This window comes from Coregonus clupeaformis, chromosome 7, assembly GCF_020615455.1.
Source record: "Coregonus clupeaformis isolate EN_2021a chromosome 7, ASM2061545v1, whole genome shotgun sequence".
Classification (NCBI taxonomy): Eukaryota; Metazoa; Chordata; class Actinopteri; order Salmoniformes; family Salmonidae; genus Coregonus; species Coregonus clupeaformis.
Window position 1 is genome coordinate 21445160 of NC_059198.1, and position 22668 is coordinate 21467827.

General features: G+C 41.5%; 1 protein-coding gene across 1 annotated transcript; it reads right to left on the reverse strand.

Annotated features, from left to right (window-relative positions):
• Positions 1-13768: 13768 nt before the first annotated feature.
• LOC121570417 (desumoylating isopeptidase 1-like) lies at positions 13769-17197 on the reverse strand. The gene is made up of 6 exons (XM_041881878.2): positions 16465-17197; positions 16024-16045; positions 15758-15827; positions 15427-15536; positions 15160-15282; positions 13769-15056 (listed from the first exon to the last, which is right to left on the reverse strand). Exons 1-6 carry the CDS (start codon positions 16556-16558, stop codon positions 14969-14971), a joined length of 507 nt encoding a protein of 168 aa, XP_041737812.1. The 5' UTR covers positions 16559-17197; the 3' UTR covers positions 13769-14968.
• Between the last annotated feature and the right edge of the window lie 5471 nt (positions 17198-22668).

Sequence of the window (22668 nt, forward strand, 5' to 3'; positions counted from 1 at the left end):
CTGCTTCCCTCATTGCTTGAATTTCTTCTGAAATTACTGTTCTTGGTCTTGCTCTTCCTCGTCCTCGCACTCTTCCTCCTCGTCCACCACCTCTTACACGTACTCTTCCTCCTCTGCCTCTCAGATTGTTTCCATCCATTGTTGGTATCAACATTCAACACACCTGTGCCACCTGTGCACTCTGAACTGGCTTATATTCTGTACAATTGGTTTGATCACATCATTAGAAACAAGTGTGAACAATTTGGAGTCGTTGTGTGTAAACGATGACAACTGTGTTGTAGTTGTGTTTAACTTTTGCCGCCTGTGTTTACCATTTTGTAACACAAGTGCATCACAGTGCGAAATGTGTTTTAGTGAGTGAGAATGTGTTTAGAGTTTTGCAAAAAGAGTGACTGATTCGACAAATGGGTTTAGGCCACTGAGCATTTGGTTCAGAGAATGGGGTTTAGTGTTTTAGCAATTCAGAAAAACTGTAATAGGGCCAGAGCCACCAGAACAGTAGATTCTACAAGTGTCTGGAGCTCTATTGGAGGTATACGACACCTTTCTTCCATGAGATATTCCATAATTTGGTGTTTTGTCGATGGTGGTGTAAAACGCTGTCTCAGGCGCACTCCAGAATCACCCATAAGTGTTCAATTGGGTTGAGATCTGGTGACACACACACACACACACACACACTTTATGCTGCTTTGAGACCCCTCTTTCAAAGTCACTGAGATCTCTTCTTCTAGATATGGTAGCCAAAATAATGGACAATTTGGCATTTTTATACATGACCCTAAGCATGATGGGATATTTTAATTGCTTAATTTTCTCAGGAACCACACCTGTGTGTAAGCACCTGCTTTCGATATACTTTGTATCCCTCATTTACATAAGTGTTTCCTTTATTACCTGTATGTGCCCCACACCTTAGGGGTAAATAAATATTGACTATGATCTCCCTTTAACGTCTCCCTACACGCCAAGCTAGGTAGCTGTGGGTGAGACACATCATCAGGTTAAAGGAAGGTAACAACATCTGCTGTTATGTAAGCAGATGTTCTGTAAGTAACTTGGGATAGGAGAAACAGAGAGGATGACAAACCAAGGACACTGCATTTTAGCTGACTGTAATATCAAATGTACTGTAAAACATTTGGACTGGGGAGCTAGGTGGTAGTTGTGTGACTAATTTGTATGCACCATGTAGTTAATTACTGCAGTGGGCTAAAATAGGGTCACACAGAGGGATTCTTGGTAGTCTTAAACAAATCTACTTTGAAAAAAAAGTATACACCTCACACACATGGTTATGGGCTTAAAAAAAGAAGACAACTATACCATGTCAGATATAGAGTTACAATGTATTCAATTTTGAGTTTGCATCACAATATTACACTTTATATAGATCACAAAAGACTGAAATATAACAAAACCGTTTGACATAGATTTTCGTCATAATTTTTAAACATCTTTATTAATGATCAAATTATGAAAAATATGAATAACATTACACCAATGAGGCCAAAGAGGGAGCTTTTGGTCATTAACTGCAGGAAAGGGCTACGGTACTAGAAGTAGTTTTAGTGTAGATAAGAGTGTCTAATTAGTGAATAAGATCCAGTATAATGTGAATTTATGTCAGAGCTGCGATGTGAAATGGTAGTATAGTAGAGATGAGCTGAGATGTTTGGAGGTTGGGAGTGGAGAATGAAGGGTTGATGTTGTGGTGAGGCTGTTGAGCACGAGGCCGTGCATTGCGACCGTCTCTGGTACACTCTCCGCTCGGGGGCCCTCCCGTTCACTCAGAGCGCCCACAGAGCTCTGGGCACAGAGCAACAAAACAAGCCCATTTCCATCTATCCCTCCATATATCCATCCATTCCGGCGCTGCTGCCGGGGCCCTGGAGAGCCAACGAGGGCCACACACAGCGGTTCAGGCTCCTATGAAAAGTGGAACAACTAACTAACTAACTCTGACTGTCTCTTTTTCCTCCCCCCTCCATGCCAGCATGTTAGTGTTTTGGGGTCAGGTTTCCTTTTAATGGTTGGATCCAATTACAGTTTTTTCCAACTGCTTACACACGTTTTCAAAACGACGTCTCCTTTTTTCAAAACTCTACACACAATTTCCAAACCTGCACACACAAAATGCAAAATGACTCACATCTCCTTCAAAATGTAACACTGCATTCAAAATGCCATAAACACATGTCAGAATGAAGCATTTGCATCAAATGGCAAACACTTCTTTCATAATAGTACATTTTTGGATATACCATGTAAACACTGTTGTTCTAAATCTAAAGCTCTTTGGTCTTCCATAGGCTTCTATCTACATTTCAATACAATGTTCTACAGTGAAAGTAATCTGCTGAGAGGGGTAACAAGTACACTGTAAACACCAATGCAATGTAGAAACAGAAAATATTTACAGTTTTTCTTGATTGTTTACACACATTTTCTGAAAGCATGCCTCATTCTCAGAACTCTACACACACACAATGGGCAAAAAACACACACACAATGGGCAAAACCCCTCAATTCTCCAGCAAAATGAAACTTTACATTCAAAACAATGTTATTTCTTATCAAAATTGTATTTTGTTTTCAAATGACACACACAAACCATCATATGAATATACATTTATAAGAACCAGTTGAACACTGATGTGCTCATTGTAAAACACTATGATGAATGGAAAACACTTCTCCATTCATCATAATGACTTAGGCCTTTTTTTGGTTCAGTGTTGCCATTACTACAGACAGTACATACATAAGTGTGTTGTAAAATATTTGAGAATATTGTTTTTATACTCAGAACACACAGTAACAAATATATTTCATTTTCCCCACAAAAACAATGTACACAGCGTACATCCCATTCCCAACCAACACAAAGTTGCACATACAGTGGTCTACATACAAAACAGAATAATTTAATGTATACAGTTATAAAAATAAACTATGCTGCATCCTCTCTTCTGTTGCGGTCTGGCCACAGCACCTCATCCACATCACAAGCAATGTTTTCCCTGGCCAAGCAGCGGGGGAAATATCGCCTAGCATGGCGATTCCAGCCATGAAACGCATCAGCTGCTATATCTCCACATGCGTCTTCCATAGCTTGGAGAAGAGGTATACGCGTTTGTGGATTTCGGTCATAAACTTTCCATCTACAGGCAGAAATAAATTCCTCAATAGGATTGAGGAATGGAGAATATGGAGGGAGATAAACAACTAAAAAGCGTGGGTGGGCAGTGAACCAGTTACGTACCAGAGCAGCCCTGTGGAAACTTGCAGCCCTGTGGAAACTTACGTTGTCCCAAATGACAACGTACCTGAGCTGCTCTGGGCCATCTACCTGATCTGGTGGAATGAGTGTGTTGTGTAGGGTGTCCAGGAATGTGATCAGATGGGCGGTGTTGTAGGGGCCAAGGGTAGCATGGTGATGGATGACGCCGTGGTGGGTAATCGCTGCACACATTGTGATGTTCCCTCCGCGCTGGCCAGGGACTTGAACAATGGCACGTTGGCCGATGATATTCCTTCCCCTCTTTCGTCCTCCATGATGTCTTTGCCTTTCCACTCTGTACAGAATTCAAACACAGTATGTGTTCAGCATAGGAACTGTAAACAATGTACAAAAAAATGTAGTACAGCAATGATAACCAACCTCATTCATTCAATGCAGTGCAGTAAATGGATGGCTTAGAGTTACAAATGTTTATGCAATACTATGCAGTCATACGTATTTTACAGTACATTATTGTAATGCTAAAATAGTCATTAGATAGTTGCATACCTGTTCTCATTTCTGAAGGTTCGAATTACGGACGCCACTGTAAATTGACTCAAGTTGGGCTGGACTCTCAGTCCAGCCTCTCTCATGGTCAAACCGTGGTTGATCACATGATCAACAAGTGTTGCCCTAATCTCATCAGAGATGGCTCTCCTTCCTTCTCTTCTTTGCCCTCGTCCTCTTCTTCCTCTTCCTCCTACACATCCTCCAACTCTTCGTCTTTGAATTTGTCCTCGTTGTTGTCCCCTGCCTCTCCCTCCTACTCCTCTTGCTCTCTGTCCATTGTTGGCATCCATTGTTCAAAACAGATAATCTGACCTGTGACCTATTTATAGGCCTATACTACAGTAAAGCAGTGATTGGTTAGTGATCAGTTAAGCAATTAGTGTTTGCACATGTGAGGAGTGTGTGTGACCTGGTGAATAAGTGTAGCATTTTGATTGGTTGTGTTTGGAAAAGGAAAGCAAGTCACTTCCTGTTAGATTTTTGTGTTTTAGTTAGAGAATTGTGTGTAGTGTTTTGAAAAAAGTGTTTTATGCAATTGACAACTGAGTCAAAGGCTGAGAAATAGCTTATGGTTTTGGAGATTTGGTGTGTAGTTTTGCACTTTGAGTGAGAGGTTTCAAAAATCATGTGACATGAAAAGATTTTGTGTGTAAGCAGTTGGAAAAAACTGTAAACAACAACATTTGACAACAGTAGTATCTTCAGTGGTAGTGACATCCTGAAGTCAGAGCCAAAGGCCCACCACTTATTCCTCATCTCATCTCATCTCTCTCTCTCTCTCTCTCTCTCTCTCTCTCTCTCTCTCTCTCTCTCTCTCTCTCTCTCTCTCTCTCTCTCTCTCTCTCTCTCTCTCTCTCTCTCTCTCTCTCTCTCTCTCTCTCTCTCTTTTGCTCTCCATTGTCACATTTTGGCTCAAGGCTACTCATTTGGAGTAATCAAAATAGTTAAACATGTTGTATCATGACAATACCCCTGCCTAGAGTTTCTAGTTAAGTTATTGACTAAACAGACATTTCATTATCTTCCCAGGCCTTCTCATTCCTCTGTTTTGTTTCAGCACATACAAGCTATGATTATGAGGTGAATAATGGTGGAGATTAAATATCTTGCTAATATATTTTTTTAATTCACAGTTTATTTAAATCCTGGATTCATTCAGATCTATGTCCTCTGCCAAAAGCCTTTCATGGAGTAAAGAGAAACTCAAAACCAGTAAAGCATCTCCAATGTCTCAGGAAATCTTTTAACAATGTTTGACTATGGACAGCCTGCAGGTGTCCATTGCCACACAGATAGTTAATAAATGTTTTGGTTGACTTTTTGCACAGAGATGATGGGATTGCTTCCCCTCAGTTTTTAAGCTCTTCTCTAAATAAACATGAGAATGCCCATTAAACGTTTCTTTCTCTCCCACTCACTCTGTTTTCTTGTCATCTAGTTCCTCTTCCTTACCCTCCTTTCTCTCAGGTCACCCCAGTTAATGCCCTATTTACAGCGGGCATCTGTCAGTCTCCCTTTATGGGTCATGCCCCTCTCCCACACTGAGACGCACCGTGCCGCTCCGCTACCCATCAGCCCATACAAATGCTGACCCGACGACCCTGCTGAGGTCACACTCTGACCTGGCCACAGCTGGATCCGCCAGAAGTTGCTTTCTTCATCAGAAAGAACTCCTCTGCAGGTAAGTCCTTCAGGTCATAGAGAACTGCAGTCAACGAGTTCATCAACAATTCTCACAGATTTTAGGCGTGGTTAAACCCTGTAGCTCTCCATAGAGAAAGCAGGAATGGTATTGGTACAACTATGCAGTGGCTGGGTCGGATGCATGTGTTTTTTTTAAGTTGAGAGAGAGGGTGTTGAATGAATTACATTATTTGCAGCTGTAGTGTTTCTTGTGTCTGAAAGCACAATGTGGTTGATTCAGAGGTTGGTAGCTGCCCTTGGGTTCCTGTGCTCACAGAAAAGATTACGTAAAGTAGGGAAATAAATCTTCCTCGTCATGCAGGGAGGGAAAGACATGTCAGGAACCAGTTCTGCAACACAGTGTTGATAGTCTTCACATTCAATGCAGGGGGAAACGTTTGAGCGACATTGAGGGAACTCTCATCATAAATCTGCCCAAAACAGAACATAGGGAAGGTTATTACAAATGCTCCCATTCGCTAAATTGAGAACATGAATTGATGTCGGATCTACGATGGGTGAATGTAATCACTTCATAAAGTATGTCACTTCTCCCTCCATTCAAATGAAAGTAAGAGAGATGGGTCTCTCGTTGCAATAGAAAGCATGACCTTTAGTAACACTATAGCAACCATAAAGAGTGTTATGTCATTCTGGATTACATGCATCATACTCAGATCCAATAACCTTGAGATCGCTCCATTAAAGAGCCTCATCAGTGGCTCTCCCATTACAACTTCTCTCAGCTAGCGCCACCCAGTGGCAGCCAAGCATACTCATCGTATTATCTAAATGGCCTGCCTTAGTGGAATTTTAAACAGCCATTTCTCAACTAGGTGGTTCTCTAATAGAGTGGAGATTGGCGGTGTCCTTGAGTGCAGGTCACAGAGTCACTTGTAAGGCAGCTCAGGAGGGAAAGGAAAGCTGGTGTTGAACTAATGCTTGATGAATTGTGAAATAAATCCGAAGTGCTGATGATGGTGCTCTTGGTTTCCCTCTCTCTGCCCAGGGCCCCATGGGTAATTAGAGCTGCCCTCTAAGCGGTGCCTCCAGTCCAGAGGCAAGTGGGACTGTGGGGACCAGAGCAGCTCCCTATAGGCGGACACATGGCATCTCTGTGTGCACTATGCAGACCTCTCTTAATGGGGGGAATTAATGGGGCTTCGATGCATTTCCTTCACACTTAACTTGAAGGGGAAGCGGTGAGGGGAGGGGGCCTTTGAAAATGTAGGGGTTTTAGTAGTCTCGTAAACCCGACCCTAGGCAACACAGTAACTAGCCGTACCCATATTTACAACAATTATAATTTCTAAAGTGGAAGTTGGGAGAGTTATATTTGAGTGTTTCAGTGAAATGTAAGTGAGGGAGGCCCCGCTCTCTCGCTTTCCCAGATGTTTAGTTCATTTCATTCCGATCTCCTTTGCATTATTGTAGCCTTTTTCTGTAGCCTGTCAACTATGTGTCTGTCTATCCCTGTTCTCTCCTCTATGCACAGGCCATACAAACGCTTCACACCGCGTGGCTGCTGCCACTCTAATTTGGTGGTCCCTGCGCGCATGACCCACGTGGAGTTCCAGGTCTCCGGCAGCCTCTGGAACTGCCGTTCTGCGTCCAACAAGGCAGAGTTCATCTCAGCCTATGCTACCCTCCAGTCCCTCGACTTCTTGGCGCTGACGGAAACATGGATTACCACAAAAAACACTGCTACTCCTACTGCTCTTTCCTCGTCTGACCATGTGTTCTCGCATACCCCGAGAGCATCTGGTCAGCGCGGCGGTGGCACAGGAATCCTCATCTCTCCCAAGTGGACATTCTCTCTTTTTCCCCTGACCCATCTGTCTATCTCCTCATTTGAATTCCATGCTGTCACAGTCACTAGCCCATTCAAGCTTAACATCCTTGTCATTTATCGCCCTCAAGGTTCCCTTGGAGAGTTCATCAATGAGCTTGACGCCTTGATAAGTTCCTTTCCTGAGGATGGCTCACCCCTCACAGTTCTGGGTGACTTTAACCTCCCTACGTCTGCCTTTGACTCATTTCTCTCTGCCTCCTTCTTTCCACTCCTTTCCTCTTTTGACCTCACCCTCTCACCGTCCCCCCCTACTCACAAGGCAGGCAATATGCTTGACCTCATCTTTACTAGATGCTGTTCTTCTACTAATCTCACTGCAACTCCCCTCCAAGTCTCCGACTACTACTTTGTATCCTTTTCTCTCTCGCTCTCTTCCAACACTACTCACTCTACCCCTACTCAGATGGTAATGTGCCGTCGCAACCTTCGCTCTCTCTCTCCCGCTACTCTCTCCTCTTCCATCCTATCATCTCTTCCCTCTTCTAAATCCTTCTCCCTCCGATCTCCTGATTCTGCCTCCTCAACCCTCCTCTCCTCCCTTTCTGCATCTTTTGACTCTCTATGTCCCCTATTCTCTCGGCCAGCTCAGTCCTCCCCTCCTGCTCTGTGGCTTAACGACTCATTGCGAGCTCACAGAAGAGGGCTCCGGGCAGCCGAGCGGAAATGGAGGAAAACTGTCATCTTTTCACTCCCTCCTCTCTACATTCTCTTCCTCTGTTTCCGCTGCTAAAGCCACTTTCTACCACTCTAAATTTCAAACCTCTGCCTCTAACCCTAGGAAGCTCTTTGCCACCTTCTCCTCCCTGCTGAATCCTCCTCCTCCCCCTCCCTCCTCCCTCTCTGTGGATGACTTCGTCAACCATTTTGAAGGTTGAAGACATCCGATCCTCATTTATTAAGTCAAATGACACCGCTGGTCCTGCTCACACTGCCCTACCATCAGATCCTCCTCTCCACCCTCTCTGAGTTGGGCATCTCCGGCGCTGCTCACTCTTGGATTGCGTCCTACCTGACAGGTCGCTCCTACCAGGTGGCGTGGCGAGAATCTGTCTCCGCACCACGTGCTCTGACCACTGGTGTCCCCCAGGGCTCAGTTCTAGGCCCTCTCCTATTCTCTCTATACACCAAGTCACTTGGCTCTGTCATATCCTCACATGGTCTCTCCTGTCATTGCTACGCAGACGACACACAATTCATTTTCTCCTTTCCCCCTTCTGATAACCAGGTGGCGAATCGCATCTCTGCATGTCTGGCAGATATATCAGTGTGGATGTCGGATCACCACCTCAAGCTGAACCTCGGCAAGACGGAGCTGCTCTTCCTCCCTGGGAAGGACTGCCCGTTCCATGATCTCGCCATCACGGTTGACAACTCCATTGTGTCCTCCTCCCAGAGTGCAAAGAACCATGGCGTGACCCTGGACAACATCCTGTCGTTCTCCACTAACATCAAAGCGGTGACCCGATCCTGCAGGTTCATGCTCTACAACATTCGCAGAGTATGACCCTACCTTACACAGAAAGCGGCACAGGTCCTAATCCAGGCACTTGTCATCTCCCGTCTGGATTACTGCAACTCGCTGTTGGCTGGGCTCCCTGCCTGTGCCATTAAACCCCTACAACTTATCCAGAACGCTGCAGCCCGTCTGGTGTTCAACCTTCCCAAGTTCTCTCATGTCACCCCGCTCTTCCGCACACTCCACTGGCTTCCGGTTGAGGCTCGCATCTACTACAAGACCATGGTGCTTGCCTACGGAGCTGTGAGGGGAACAGCACCTCCTTACCTTCAGGCTCTGATCAGACCCTACACCCAAACGAGGGCACTACGTTCATCCACCTCTGGCCTGCTAGCTCACCTACCTCTACGGAAGCACAGTTCCAGCTCAGCCCAGTCAAAGCTATTCGCTGCTCTGGCACCCCAATGGTGGAACAAGCTCCCCCACGACGCCAGGACAGCGGAGTCATTGACCACCTTCCGGAGACACTTGAAACCCTACCTCTTTAAGGAATACCTGGAATAGTATAAAAGTAATCCTTCTTCCCCCACCCCCCATAAAGAAAAAAAAGTGGTTGTCCCACTGGCTATCATAAGTTGAATGCACCAATTTGTAAGTCGCTCTGGATAAGAGCGTCTGCTAAATGATGAAAATGTAAATGATGTAAATGTAAAATGGTATGGTTTCAATGATGGACTCTTTTGGCATAGAGGAACTATGTCACTGCATAAGTCGATAAGGGGGAAAAATGTCCCGTTTGTTTGCAGGCAACAACAACAAAAAGTTGGAAGGCAAAACCTTTGCAGTGGTTTTAGTTAAGGAAGTTGATGCAAACTAGCCACTTGCAAAATGTATGCACTCATTAAAAATAGCCTCCATGATCTCCATCTTGCTAGCTACTATTTTTTATTGTATTCAAGGGAAAGAGTCCATCATTGAAACCAGACCCTAGTCACTGTGTTGCCTAGAGTCGGGTTTTCAAGACTAGGGTTTTAGCCAAGGCACAATCATTCGTTCACATACACAAACCAGTTGATCTGGACATTACTGACAAGTTATAAATAACTCTCTAAGGTATGCAATGACTGACATGACAAGAGGAAAATTGATGATGCATTATCAAATTTCGGAATTGCACCTTATGCATTCTACTGTTACAACTTTCAAGAGTAAGTTGAAAGCCGGACTGAGTTCCTTACATTTTTTTGCGGGGGAACCACTGCCTTATAGAACCTATTTGACTGCCTTTCAGCTCTGTGGGACATGAACAGAGGCATCGACAGCGCTTTCCATGTGAAGTACCATGAGCCTTCCATTTTGTCGATATAGTATATAACCTCTCTGGACTCGGCATGCCGTACAGAGTAGAGCTCTATGTTATTGCGATAGCGGCCAAAGTGGATAGCTGTAGATCGATTTGCCCACTGCTGTCGGGTCGTTCCACTAAATAAGTGCCTTTTACATCCCTTTGATATTTTAAGTAGAAATTGTGCACCAATATTGCATTTTAAAAGCCTGTTAATTTAGACCACATGGAAACTTCAATAATAATACAAAAAATGAATAAAGACTTGCTAAAGTGCCAAAAGTCAGCAGCATTTGATAAAGTCATTTCTGAAGATTATTATTTATTTCTTATGATTAATGTTTCCAATTTTTGGTTTAATAAAATAATATTTCCCTCATTTTAAGGTCATCCCTGTTGTTTTAATATGGTGAAACTATTAAAGGTCAACCCTGTTGTTTTAATATGGTGAAACTATTAAAGGTCAACCCTCTTGTTTTAATATGGTGAAACTATTGCTTTTTAAATCATTGTTTCTGAAGAAACATTGAACATCTAATAGTCAAATCATAGTGTAAAAGCAGGTGAGCTGGTTCTACTTTTTGGGGGCATTTTTTTGTGTTTCGTGGTGGAAAACGAGCATAACACGACAACCTGTTAGATAGACAGGCTAGAAATGTTTTCACAATTATCATTTTTGTCAATTGCCTCTCCATGTTACACACAACAAGCTTCCATTCCCCCTGTCACAAGAGTATTTATGGCTGATTTAAGATGAAATCACACACACAATACTGTTACGGTCAACCCTGTTACTTTATTTGGCACTTAATATGTACTTACTATGTTTTTTTCTTATTTAAACCTCTTGTGATGGGAAAACTTGTTTTTCATTAAGTTGAACATGTGCTCCTTATGACAAAAGGCACCTAATTGGTGGAACGAGCCTGTAAGTGTGGATGGGGCAAAGAAATAAGGCAATTTCCTGAATCCAGCTCATTTTGATGCAATGCTTTCCAATTGTGCCCTCAGAGCAGGATGTTGTCCAAGAAAAAAAGAGTAACAGCACAAATCTCAAAGTGCTAGTATATTATTAGTGTGTGAGCTTGATCGCTTGTGTGCATGCATTCGTGCATGGGTATATGTGCGCACTGTGCAGCAAGCCATTACAGTCATTGTACAGTATTTATACTGGCAGGTAGTTGCAAGAGGGTAGAACGTTTATGATCTGATGAACAAAACTATTAAAGGCATCAGCGAGGTTGCACAGAGCTCCCATTATAGAGCATTAATTCACTATCATATACACGCACAAACATCAGATGGGACAACCCAAGGGCATTTCAGAAAATGGCTCAGTGACGAACCCACCAGAAGGAGGAGAGGACCAAGATGCCTATATTTATGTATGTATGCAGGTGCATGGCAGTTTACAGTATCTGCCGTGACTCAGACTCTGAGGTCAGGCAGGTCTGTTTCTCATGGGATCTCCCATATGGTGACCCTGACAGCTGGGCGCTTCCTGAGGTGGAAAGTTAGAGAGAGGAAGTGGAGAATCAAGGTTCTTCCTCTTTAAACAATTAGCATTTGTTTTGTCATGATACAAGCTACATTTCTTTAAGAGTAAATGTAACTCTCACACATTGAGATGTACAAAGTGTAAATTGAATGTTGGATTTGAGAGGACACAAATGGGTAATAATAATAATACTGTATATGTATTTTATATAGAGTGTTTCATTACATAAGGAATCTCAATGTCGCTGTAAAAACAAACCCAAAAATGTCATGTTGAGGAAGATGTGATGAGAATGTCATGACCCCTTGCCATTGCAAGAGAACTGGTGAAGAAGGGTAGAGGGGTGGTGGGGAGAAGGGAGAAGGGAGAAGGGCAACCAAACGGAAATCCCTGGATGTTGGAGAGAGGACGGAGTGACAAAATTGGCAGTCATGCAAACTGACACCTAAGATAGATGAAGAGATGTTTGAACAAGCTTGATTGGACAGTATAAACATTACATCAAACTAAATGTGATTGCTACATGGTGGAGCACTTGAATGGTGGTGTGCTTGGACTTGGATTAAAATGTTAATAAATGCAAAGTATTACAGGAAAGAGTGCCATGCAATGCTATAGTTTGCTGTACTGTACTGTAGTATTGTGCAACACTGTAATTTGATCCGTTTTTTTATCCTTCAATGTGAAATTCATAGCTGCAGGAACAAGCAGTATTTTAGGAGTGGTGTGTGTGTGTGTGTTACATTCAATTAAAATCCTGACCTTGGGTTTTAGTTAATTAATCCTAGATGTATTAGGGCAATCTGCAAAATCAAATGACTTGACCTGAGGTTTTAATTATTAATACTTATTTTTTATGAATTATTACCACACAGAATATTAACTAGCAACACCTACATGTACTTATGCAAACGTAGCAGTCCAACTCAATTTCCTATTACAGTGGCTCCTCCTAAGCTAATGTGAGATTCATGACATGAACTCCAACTCCAACCACTGTAGGTGGTGTTTACCTAGAGTTGCCTCTTCGTCACCACCTTCCATCCCTTTGGATACTCGTCCAAGACCTCTGAGTCACATTAAAGGAAAGAAAAAAAAATTGTCTGCCATATAACGGTTTGTCACTGGGGAGGGTGAGTGTGACTCAGAGTTTCTCTCACGGAGGTAGTTCCATGTTAACAACTTTGCCCCCCCCCAACATTTCCACCACCACTCTAAGAAGTTGGTGTAGAAGAGAGCAGAGATGGGGGTATACATAAAGATCCATAGCACCTTAAGGTGACCTTCCCCGGAACAGCACCAAGCCTCATCCCTACTTTTGTGTTCCCAAAATGCAAACATGGTGTTATTTGTCTTGACAGGTCTGTCACCAAAGCACAGCCCAAGTGCTCTCTCTTCATATGCGCTAGAATTATCCAGAAATCCACATGGGTGCGTTGTGTGGGTCTTCAGCTCTTACAAGGATGGAGCAATGAGGTAATAAAACAAGGACTACTAGCTCATGACTTGTATTTTCCCCAACAACATTTTCGAAATAATATCATCCGTATTCTGCATGAAAATAAAAACCATGAATGCTTTGTTATTCCACTGAACTGTGGATTTCTAGGTTCAGATAAGAAGCAGATATAAACACAATCTTGTTGGCAGCTGTACTTTCATATAAAGTTTGCACTAACACTTAGAGACAGGGCCATGACAACATAACAACTACTAAGTTATGACACAAACATAACAATCATGCAAAAAGTATGACTGAAGACTTTGTCCTCTAACACACTGTGACAGTAGCCTGAGCAAATGATGTTTCAGTCAAGGTCACTGCAAGTACACTGAAGTTTGTTTGGACAATTTATCCTTCACATGATTACTAGTGATGGGGTTGGTCCTGCTGAAAACAGCCGTGCGAACGGCAACATCTAATCAACATCAGAACAGGAAGAAGTCAGTCTAAAATTGTGCTTTAGATAGATATGAATATGGAGACTATTTATCTAATGAACTGTAGTTCCTTTAATGGAGCAAAAACATGTTTCAAATCCAGCTTGTGGGACCAATACTTTGCATGCCTAACACTGGAAGGGTAACACAGACACTTTCTCAGAACTGCGCACAGAGTAAAATTTGCTGTGAATGGCTTTATTTATAGATACAATTACAAAACAAGCAAGCAATGTGCAAAAACAATTATCCATACATAAATAACCATACATAACTAATATAGTATTCATAAAAATATACTGAAATGCATCATTACATTTAGCAGCCAGCAACTGATCCTGAAATAAATAAAACTACAAATAAGGATGAGGTGTACAATACATTTCATTGGTCAGGTTGATTGTAGAAGGTGGTTACGTGAGCAACATACCAAGGTGAAGGGCTTTGTCTCTTTCACTAAAACACACAAGCACCTATTGGTGGAGTCATTCTTTTTATGAAGAGATAGTGCCACCATCGCATTAGAGATATGCCATGCTGTGATTACCTGTCTGATGCAATACCAGAGGTGCTCTGTCTTTTACAGAACATACAGTTTACTGTACTGTCCTACTGAATGATCCTATGCTAGGAGTGCTAGGAGTTACAGTGAATGTGTGCATTTAATAAGAGGACTTTACTACACTTACACATTTGTTGCCTAGTCTAATAAGTATAGATATGTGAAGAGTTATTGCCCCCACTGATGGCCCAATTAAAATGATACAAGAATAAGTATAATTTGACCCCAACACACATTTTTTAAAACTTTTTCATAATAAATTACATTTCTGAGATTATTTCAAACACACACAAGATACTTTCTTCATCCAGAGGACTAATGCAGATTTTGTGCACTTCAGCATTAATCCTTCATATCACACGATCAGCATCATTAACACCAAGGTGTGAGAGGTGAAGGCAAAGAGGTGTATATAGCACACACCATCTGGTGGAAGGTGGAGTAGTCCATTGGAAGTCATGCTGAAACCCTGACTTGAGATACACGCTAACTTTCTTATAAATCATATTGATGATATTGGAGGATTTGTGAGAAAGTTAATGTTGTGCAGCTTTCCCTCAGATCAGGATCATACCATTAGAGGCAATAAGGAAGGTCCGTAAACAAAAACTGGAAACTGAATCGATATTTTTTAAATATACAAAAGGCGAAAGCATTGCTGGTGGGGAGTTATAAAACAATCATACTAATACCAAGCATACGCAGTACAAAAGCAGTTTGACTGACTAGACTCACTGAGATTTACCCTCCATTGTTTCTTCAATAACCGACCTCCATTTTGAAAATGTAAATTAGAACATATCTAAATATTACTGTGTGCAGTTCAGGCAGTTTAGCTGTGGCGACCATTGATGACGTTCCCCCCAGGAGGAGCGATGTGGATGGAGTCCAGTATAGGCCGGAGTATCTGACCAAAGGGTCTAAATGGTTAGAGAGAGGAACAGGGTACAGGGTCAGAGAGGTACACAAGTCAGTACTGCATTACTAGTATCTGTCGCTCAGCTACTAAGTATGTATACTCACGTGGAGAGCACTTCGGAGGGCAGGTCTGTGATGTAAGAAGGGATCTTCCGGCCTGTTAAGAACTGGGCCACCTCATTAGTGAAGGTGTTACAGTTGTGCTCAAACAACCTGTACTTGTCGCCTCTATGGAAGAACAAGAACAGAAAGAAATCTCAGATCTAAATCAGCCATCACTGCTATGTTGTGTTCATGGCTGATGTGTCCACCAAGGTGGTGGTGGATGAGGTGAGTTACCCAAAAACAATACTTTTTTTGTGACACACACACCTGTATGTGTCCTCTCCTAGCGAGGACAGGTAGTCCATGAAGATCTCCTCTGTCACCTCTGTGTTTCCTAATTCCACCACAGTGTCTGGGGAACCAAGCATTGTTCCCCCCTAAAACACATAAAGTCCATATTATCCTACAAAACACCAACCCCCAAAACGTCCCTGTATATCCTATGCGTTTAACTTCCCTCCTCTTTGAAGGTCATACCAATGTAGGCCTAGTCTTACTGTCAGCTAGTGTAAACCTATGATAAAGAGTAGAGGGCACACTGAAGTAGGTCTTAGCAAATATTAGGAGGATATTAGCCAATACATCATTTTAGGCTTACCGGTGAGCAACTGGAAATACCCACTCCTCCAAAGTAGAACTCGTCTCCATAAACCACAATGGCTGAGTGCCTGTTAGAAACACAGGAATGAGTGTACAGGAGTGGATGGTTACAATATGACTTAGATGTTGGACATGAAAATAATCATTTGAAGAATTGCAGAGTGACAGTAAAGACAATAATAGCCTATTGGTGTTCTTAATGATATTAGCTTGATGTGTGGATTAATTGTATTGTCACAAAATTATAGGTGGGAGAATTCTTACCAAATGCCATCAAGTTGTTTTCCTGTAACACATTAAAATATATATGTGGGACGGAGGCTTGATGCTATTGATGTGCATGTATGTCAATCAAGCTCGCACACACCTCTTGTCTTGTGTAGCTAGCTAGCATTTTAGCTAACGTAAACGTTGTAATATTGTTGAGCTGAAATTCTGAAGAATAAGCCTTTGAATAGCTAGGCTATACTATATAAACCAAGCTCAAACTTACTTCAATTGACAGGTTGTAGCGAACTAGCTAGAAAGTTAATAATGATAGTTTAAAAAAAAAAGAATTCATTGCAAGAGTAATGTTAGCCAGGTAACTAGCTAGCCATCAGCTGGATCAAAGGCCTGCCGACGTGCTCAATCAATCTCAACCGGCAGCTAGCTAGCTACACAGCCTCATTATCTGGGGAAGATGTCGAGACTGAGCTCACTTACCTAACATGATGGGGCTGAGATTGCGAGCCATTCCTCTTGATAGGTCGTATATATACAGTTGTACACTGTATGTTGTTGTGTAATTTTTATCCATTTCGATAAACCCCAAAATGTATGTTTGTGTTTATGTTAGCTAGCTAAGCTAACAGTAACGTTAGCTATCTTGCGGTTAACTTGCCTTTCTACTGACTGCTGATTAGATAGCTTTGCAACATTGCTGTCCACTGAAAAATGTCACGAGATTATATTATCAGCTAAATTACCTGAACGTTGTACCTATGACGTTAGATGTCTGATTATAACCTACAGTGGTCTAATGTGCCACTCGGGAGGTTCATATCTCATATTGCTGTTTTTAGCCTGTTTGTTTACTTGAACAACATCGTACCTTTCTACACTTGTGAAAGTCACCACGAAGGTTTAGCCCTATCTTCAAACACCATCAACATGTAAGACTTGCCACAACCAAAACCAAGGCAGCTTTTATTAATGGACCAGCAGTTATGAGGTGAAAGTGCATCAGCATCTTCATTCCTCCCCATAGTTGGGGGTAATGTGATTTTCCTCCACCAAGTCTAAAGCAAGTAAATACAATACGCCCATATTTCTGTGTGTATTATCGTTGCACTTGAGTCTTCAAGCTTCAGATCGAAGGGCATAGTGATTGCGGTGTTGTGACCATCAATCATGGAATTTGACAAAAAAAACAACATGGATTGCAATTCGAGACTTCACAAGATTTTGACAGGTGAGTTAAGGGTTCTAACAAATGTCTCATATACAACTATTTTTACATTAGTATACTTTTGGTTGGCATTACAAAACCCTCAACATATTTGGATATGGATCCATCAGGAGCTTGTAGTTCACTCCCACTTTGTTCACCCACAGGTTTACTCACTAACTACATACAGTGCCTTTCATAAGTATTCACCCCCCTTGGATTTCTTCACATTTTATTGTGTTACAAAATGGAATTAAAATGGATTTAATTGTCTTTTTTTTTTCAACGATCTACACAAAATACTCTGTAATGTCAAAGTGGAAGAAAAATCCATTTTATTTTTAGATTAATGAAAAATAAAACACTAATATACTGTATCTTGATTAGATAAGTATTCACCCCCTGAGTAAATACATGTTAGAAACACCTTTGGCTGCAATTACAGCTGTGTCTTATTAGGTAAGTCTCTAAGAGCTTTGCACACCTGAATTGTGCAATATTTGCTCATTATTTTCAGAATTCTTCAAGCTCTGTCAAGGTGTTGGGGGTCATGGCTAGACAACAATTTTCAAGTGTTGCCGTGGATTTTCAAACAGATTTATGTCAAAACTGTAACTTGCCCACTCAGGAATATTGGTAAGCAACTCTAGTGTAGATTTGGCCTTGTGTTTTAGGTTATTGTCCTGTTGAAAGGTAAATTCCTCTCCCAGTGTCTGGTGTAAAGGAGACTGAAGCAGGTTTTCCTCTAGGATTTTGCCTGTGCTTAGCTCCACACTGTTTCTTTTTATCCTGAAAAATCTCCCCAGTCTTGTTGTAGCTAACTAGCTAGTCATTGCCTATGTCAAGCATACCTATACCATGACGCAGCCACCACCATGCTTGGAAATAAGGAGGCAGTTACTCAGTGATGTGTTGGATTTGCCTTGAACATAAGGCATTGTATTACTTTAGCAATGCATGTTTTGGAATATTTGTATTCTGTATATTTGTATTATTCTTTTCAATCTGTCATTTAGGTCATTATTGTGGAGTCACTACAATGTTGTTGATCGATCCACAATTGTCTCCCATCACAGCCATTGAACTCTGTAGCTGTTTTAAAATTACCAATGGCCTAATGGTGACATCCCTGAGCAGTTTCCTTACTGTCCTGCAGCTCAGTTCAGAAGGATGACTGTATCTGGGTGGTTTAATATATAATCCACAGCATAATAATTAACTTGACCATGCTTAAAGAGACATTCAATGTCTGATTTAGTTGTTACCCATCTACCAATCACTGCCCTTCTTTATGCGGCTTTCGAAAAGCTCCCTGGTCTTTGTAGTTGAATCCATGCTTGAAATTCAATACTTGACAGAGGGACCTTACAGATGTTGTATGGCAGACAGGGGAAGGGGTAGTCAGGAAAAATAATGTAAATCCCTATTATTTCACACAGAGTGAGTCCATGTAAATTTTACTCCTGAACTAATTTATACATTTACATTTTATTTTCACTTTGACATTATCAAGTATTTTGTGTAGATCAATGAAAAAAAAAACATCACACAATTCAATATATTTCAATCACAATTTGTAACGCAACAAACGGGAAAAAAAACAAGGAAGGTGAATACTTATAATACCCACTGTAAAGGGCTCTACACGGTCTACGCAAACGGAGCCGACGGAGGTCCGTTTGCATCGCGTTCCAAAAATTGTCACATAAATGTACGTAGAACTACGTAGAGAGCGACGCAAACGGACCTCTATCGGCTCTGTTTGCGTAGACTGTGGAGACCACTTAAGGATTGCGATGTAAAAACTCTAGAAAAGAGACTGCTCACAGCCCATAAGTCATATTGGAACCTGTGATTGAACAATGCTGTATATCAGTGTTATACTATATCACAAAAGGAAAATTTAATAGGGGTGCCAATATAGCACTGTGTTTGTGTGTGCACACATTCGCTTGTGCTTGCATGAGTCATGCGTATGTGTGTCCTGCCTGTTTTCATTTACATGTTCAGTCCAGTAGAGCAATCAACGCAACAATCAACGTATCATGTATTATCAATTTCGGAACGATATAAACAGTAGTATCGCCACAGTATCAAACTGGAGGTTAAAGTAGGTCAAAGGTTAAAGTAGAGAGGTTGATCTACCAACACCTCTTTTTGCTTTTCGTTGGTCACCAGTTACCATGACATCTGGAGATTGTCGATTATGCAAGAGACCCAGGTGCAGAGAGGAGGCTGTGGTAGGGGGATGTAGGCGTATCAACAATGGGGCAAAGCCTGGGACAAACATGGAATATAGCTTGGGGCTTCCCCAATAGAGTTTCAAATAAAATAAAAAATCTAATTGTATTTGTCACATGCTTTATAAACAACAGGTTTAGACTAACAGTGAAATGCTTACTTACGGGTCCTTTTCCAACAATACAGAGTTAAAGAAAAAAAATTAAATAACAAATAGAAATAGTGACACGAGGAATAAATATACAGTGAATAATGAATAACAATAACGAGTAAAAAATAACATGGCTATATACAGGGAGTACCACTACCGAGTTGATGTGCAGGGGTACGAGGTTATTGAGGTAGCTATGTACTGTAGATATAGGTAGGGGTAAAGTGACTAGGTAACAGGATAGATAAGACAGTAGTAGCAGTGTGTGTGTGTGTGTGGCGTCAGTATGCATGTGTGCGCATGTTATGTGTGTGTGGGCGTATGTAGTGTGTGTATGTTGGGGTGTCAGTGTACAGTGCCTTGCAAAAGTATTCATCCCCCTTGGCGTTTTTCCTATTTTGTTGCATTACAACCTGTAATTTAAATGGGTTTTTATGTGGATTTCATGTAATGGACATACACAAAATAGTCCACATTGGTGAAGTGATAGATGAAAAAAATGACTTCTTTCAAAAAATTCTAAAATTTTAATTATGTATACACCCCCTTTGCTATGAAGCCCCTACATAAGATCTGGTGCAACCAATTACCTTCAGAAGTCACATAATGAGTTAAATAATGTCCACCTGTGTGCAATCTAAGTGTCACATGGTCTGTCAAATGATCTCAGTATATATACACCTGTTCTGAAAGGCCCCAGAGTCTGCAACACCACTAAGCATGGGGCACCACCAAGCAAGCGGCACCATGAAGACCAAGGAGCTCTCCAAACAGGTTGGGGACAAAGTTGTGGAGAAGTACAGATCAGGGTTGGGTTATAAAAAAATATCTGAAACTTTGAACATCCCACGGAACACCATTAAATCCATTATTAAAAGATGGAAAGAAATGGCACCACAACAAACCTGCCAAGAGAGGGCCACCCACCAAAACTCATAGACTCCCCAAACATATGGAAGAAGGTACTCTGGTCAGATGAGACTAAAATTGTTATGCACGCTCAAGTTCTGTTTTTTTGTCTTATTTCTTGTTTGTTTCACGATAAAAAATAATTAGCATCTTCAAAGTGGTAGGCATGTTGTGTAAATCAAATGATACAAACCCCCAAATAATCCATTTTAATTCCAAGTTGTAAGGCAACAAAATAGTAAAAATGCCAAGGGGGGTGAATACTTTCGCAAGCCACTGTATAAGCATATAAAGGGGGCATATAATCAAGACAAAGAAAGCTCTTACAATATTCAATGACGATATTTCTCTAAAACAGGCTATAGGCTACATGTGCACCACCAAGTCAGAACAGTAGGTTAAATTATGAGAGGAAAAGCGACCAGATTATTAGGGTGAGTCACATGGGCTACTAACCGCTTACTACACAACATACACTTAGTATTACTTTCTTAGCTACAGTATACATATCTCCCTGCCATATTACATAATTTATACAGCAGCATACAATTAAAAAAAATCTCACCTTGTTGTGCTGTGCTCACTTGAACAAGAAGGTGGCGTGGCGGTCCTTCATGGGCAAATTTTGTCATCAAACTTTGTCATCAAAGTCTGGCATTCTCTGTATGTATGGTGCTTTCAAGACAACTGGGAACTATGAAAAAAACAAGGTCAAATCATGACGTTAGTGATCTTCAGGGCGGAGCTCTAGAAAGAGGCCCTAGTTCCCGACTTGGAATTCCGAGTTGGATGACCGTTCAAAATGTATTTTCCCAGTCGGAGCTCATTTTTTTCAGAGTTCCCAGTTGTCTTGAACTCACTGAAGTCTGAGATTTCCCAGTTCCGAGTTTCCAGTTGTTTTGGAAGAGGCAGAAGTCATGCTGGATTGACAGCATGGCCAATGTTGAATGTTTATTATTTTAAGCTTGGAAAAGAGAACCTTAAACCCAGACTTGGACCACACATCCACCACACTGAATAACAGGCTAGTGATTGCTTTGCAATGCTTGCAGTTAGCCACTGATTCCATCCAAACAACTCATTGTTGAATTTGTGATTTCCACCTTGTTGTGTAATGTTTATGTCCAATGGCCGATGAGCACCAATACGTTTTATCTATAATTTCTCTTCATATGACAAGGATTGAAAAGGATTTGCCAGTAGATTGTCGACTTGATTCATGATGATGACTGCTAGCTAAGATTTGTAAATTTGATGTAGACATTATCAGTCCAATTAAAGCTACTGTAGATATAACGTGATTTGACGTCATTTTGTCTGTGGCCAATGACCTTGAGCCTTCTTGGATGGGCACTTCTAACGTAACTCTATGGCAGCACCCAAGGGGCTTGAATTCTCGAGCTCTCCCCGTAGATTTTGCGGTGACATAGTGTCCTCATGAGTGACAGAACACTGAGCCAATCACGGCGCAACTAGAGAACATTACCAACCATATTTTTTCTGCTGGCTGCCCCACACCACAGAAAGCACTGAGCTAGGCTGAAACACCTGCATTTTGGAGCTGCCTTACTCAAGAAAGCAAAAAAGAGACCATGCTTATATGCGGCTTTATTAACTCCATTTTTATTACGTTGTTTGCAAACTGATATGTGTCATGTATTAATGGCAAAATAACATCAAAACAGGCACACAAAAAAAAACAGGTGGCCCCACCTGCCCTGAATGATGGTTCGCCACTGTGTGTTATACATGGAGAAATTAAATAACCATTCTATCAAATTACCCTACGATAAGAGTGTGGTTGGGGCAAGTCTGTGTAAGCAAATTATTTGTGTTATCAATTAACTCTACATATTTTGATTGAAAAACATCATAATAATATGCCATTTAGCAGACGCTTTTATCCAAAGCGACTTACAGTCGTGCGTGCATACATTTTTTTTTTGTGTATGGGTGGTCCCGGGGATCGAACCCACTACCTTGGCGTTACAAGCGCCGTGCTCTACCAGCTGAGCTACAGAGGACCACGTCATCATATTTCCTTTAGAAACCATTGTTGTTTTTCCAATCTTGTACTTATCTTGTTTGGTTTTTTGGCTACATGTAGAAGAAATATGTCTTCTTTTAGCTATTTTAGAAGCCCCTTGCTGTGTAATTAATGGCCGGAGTGCCATATTTG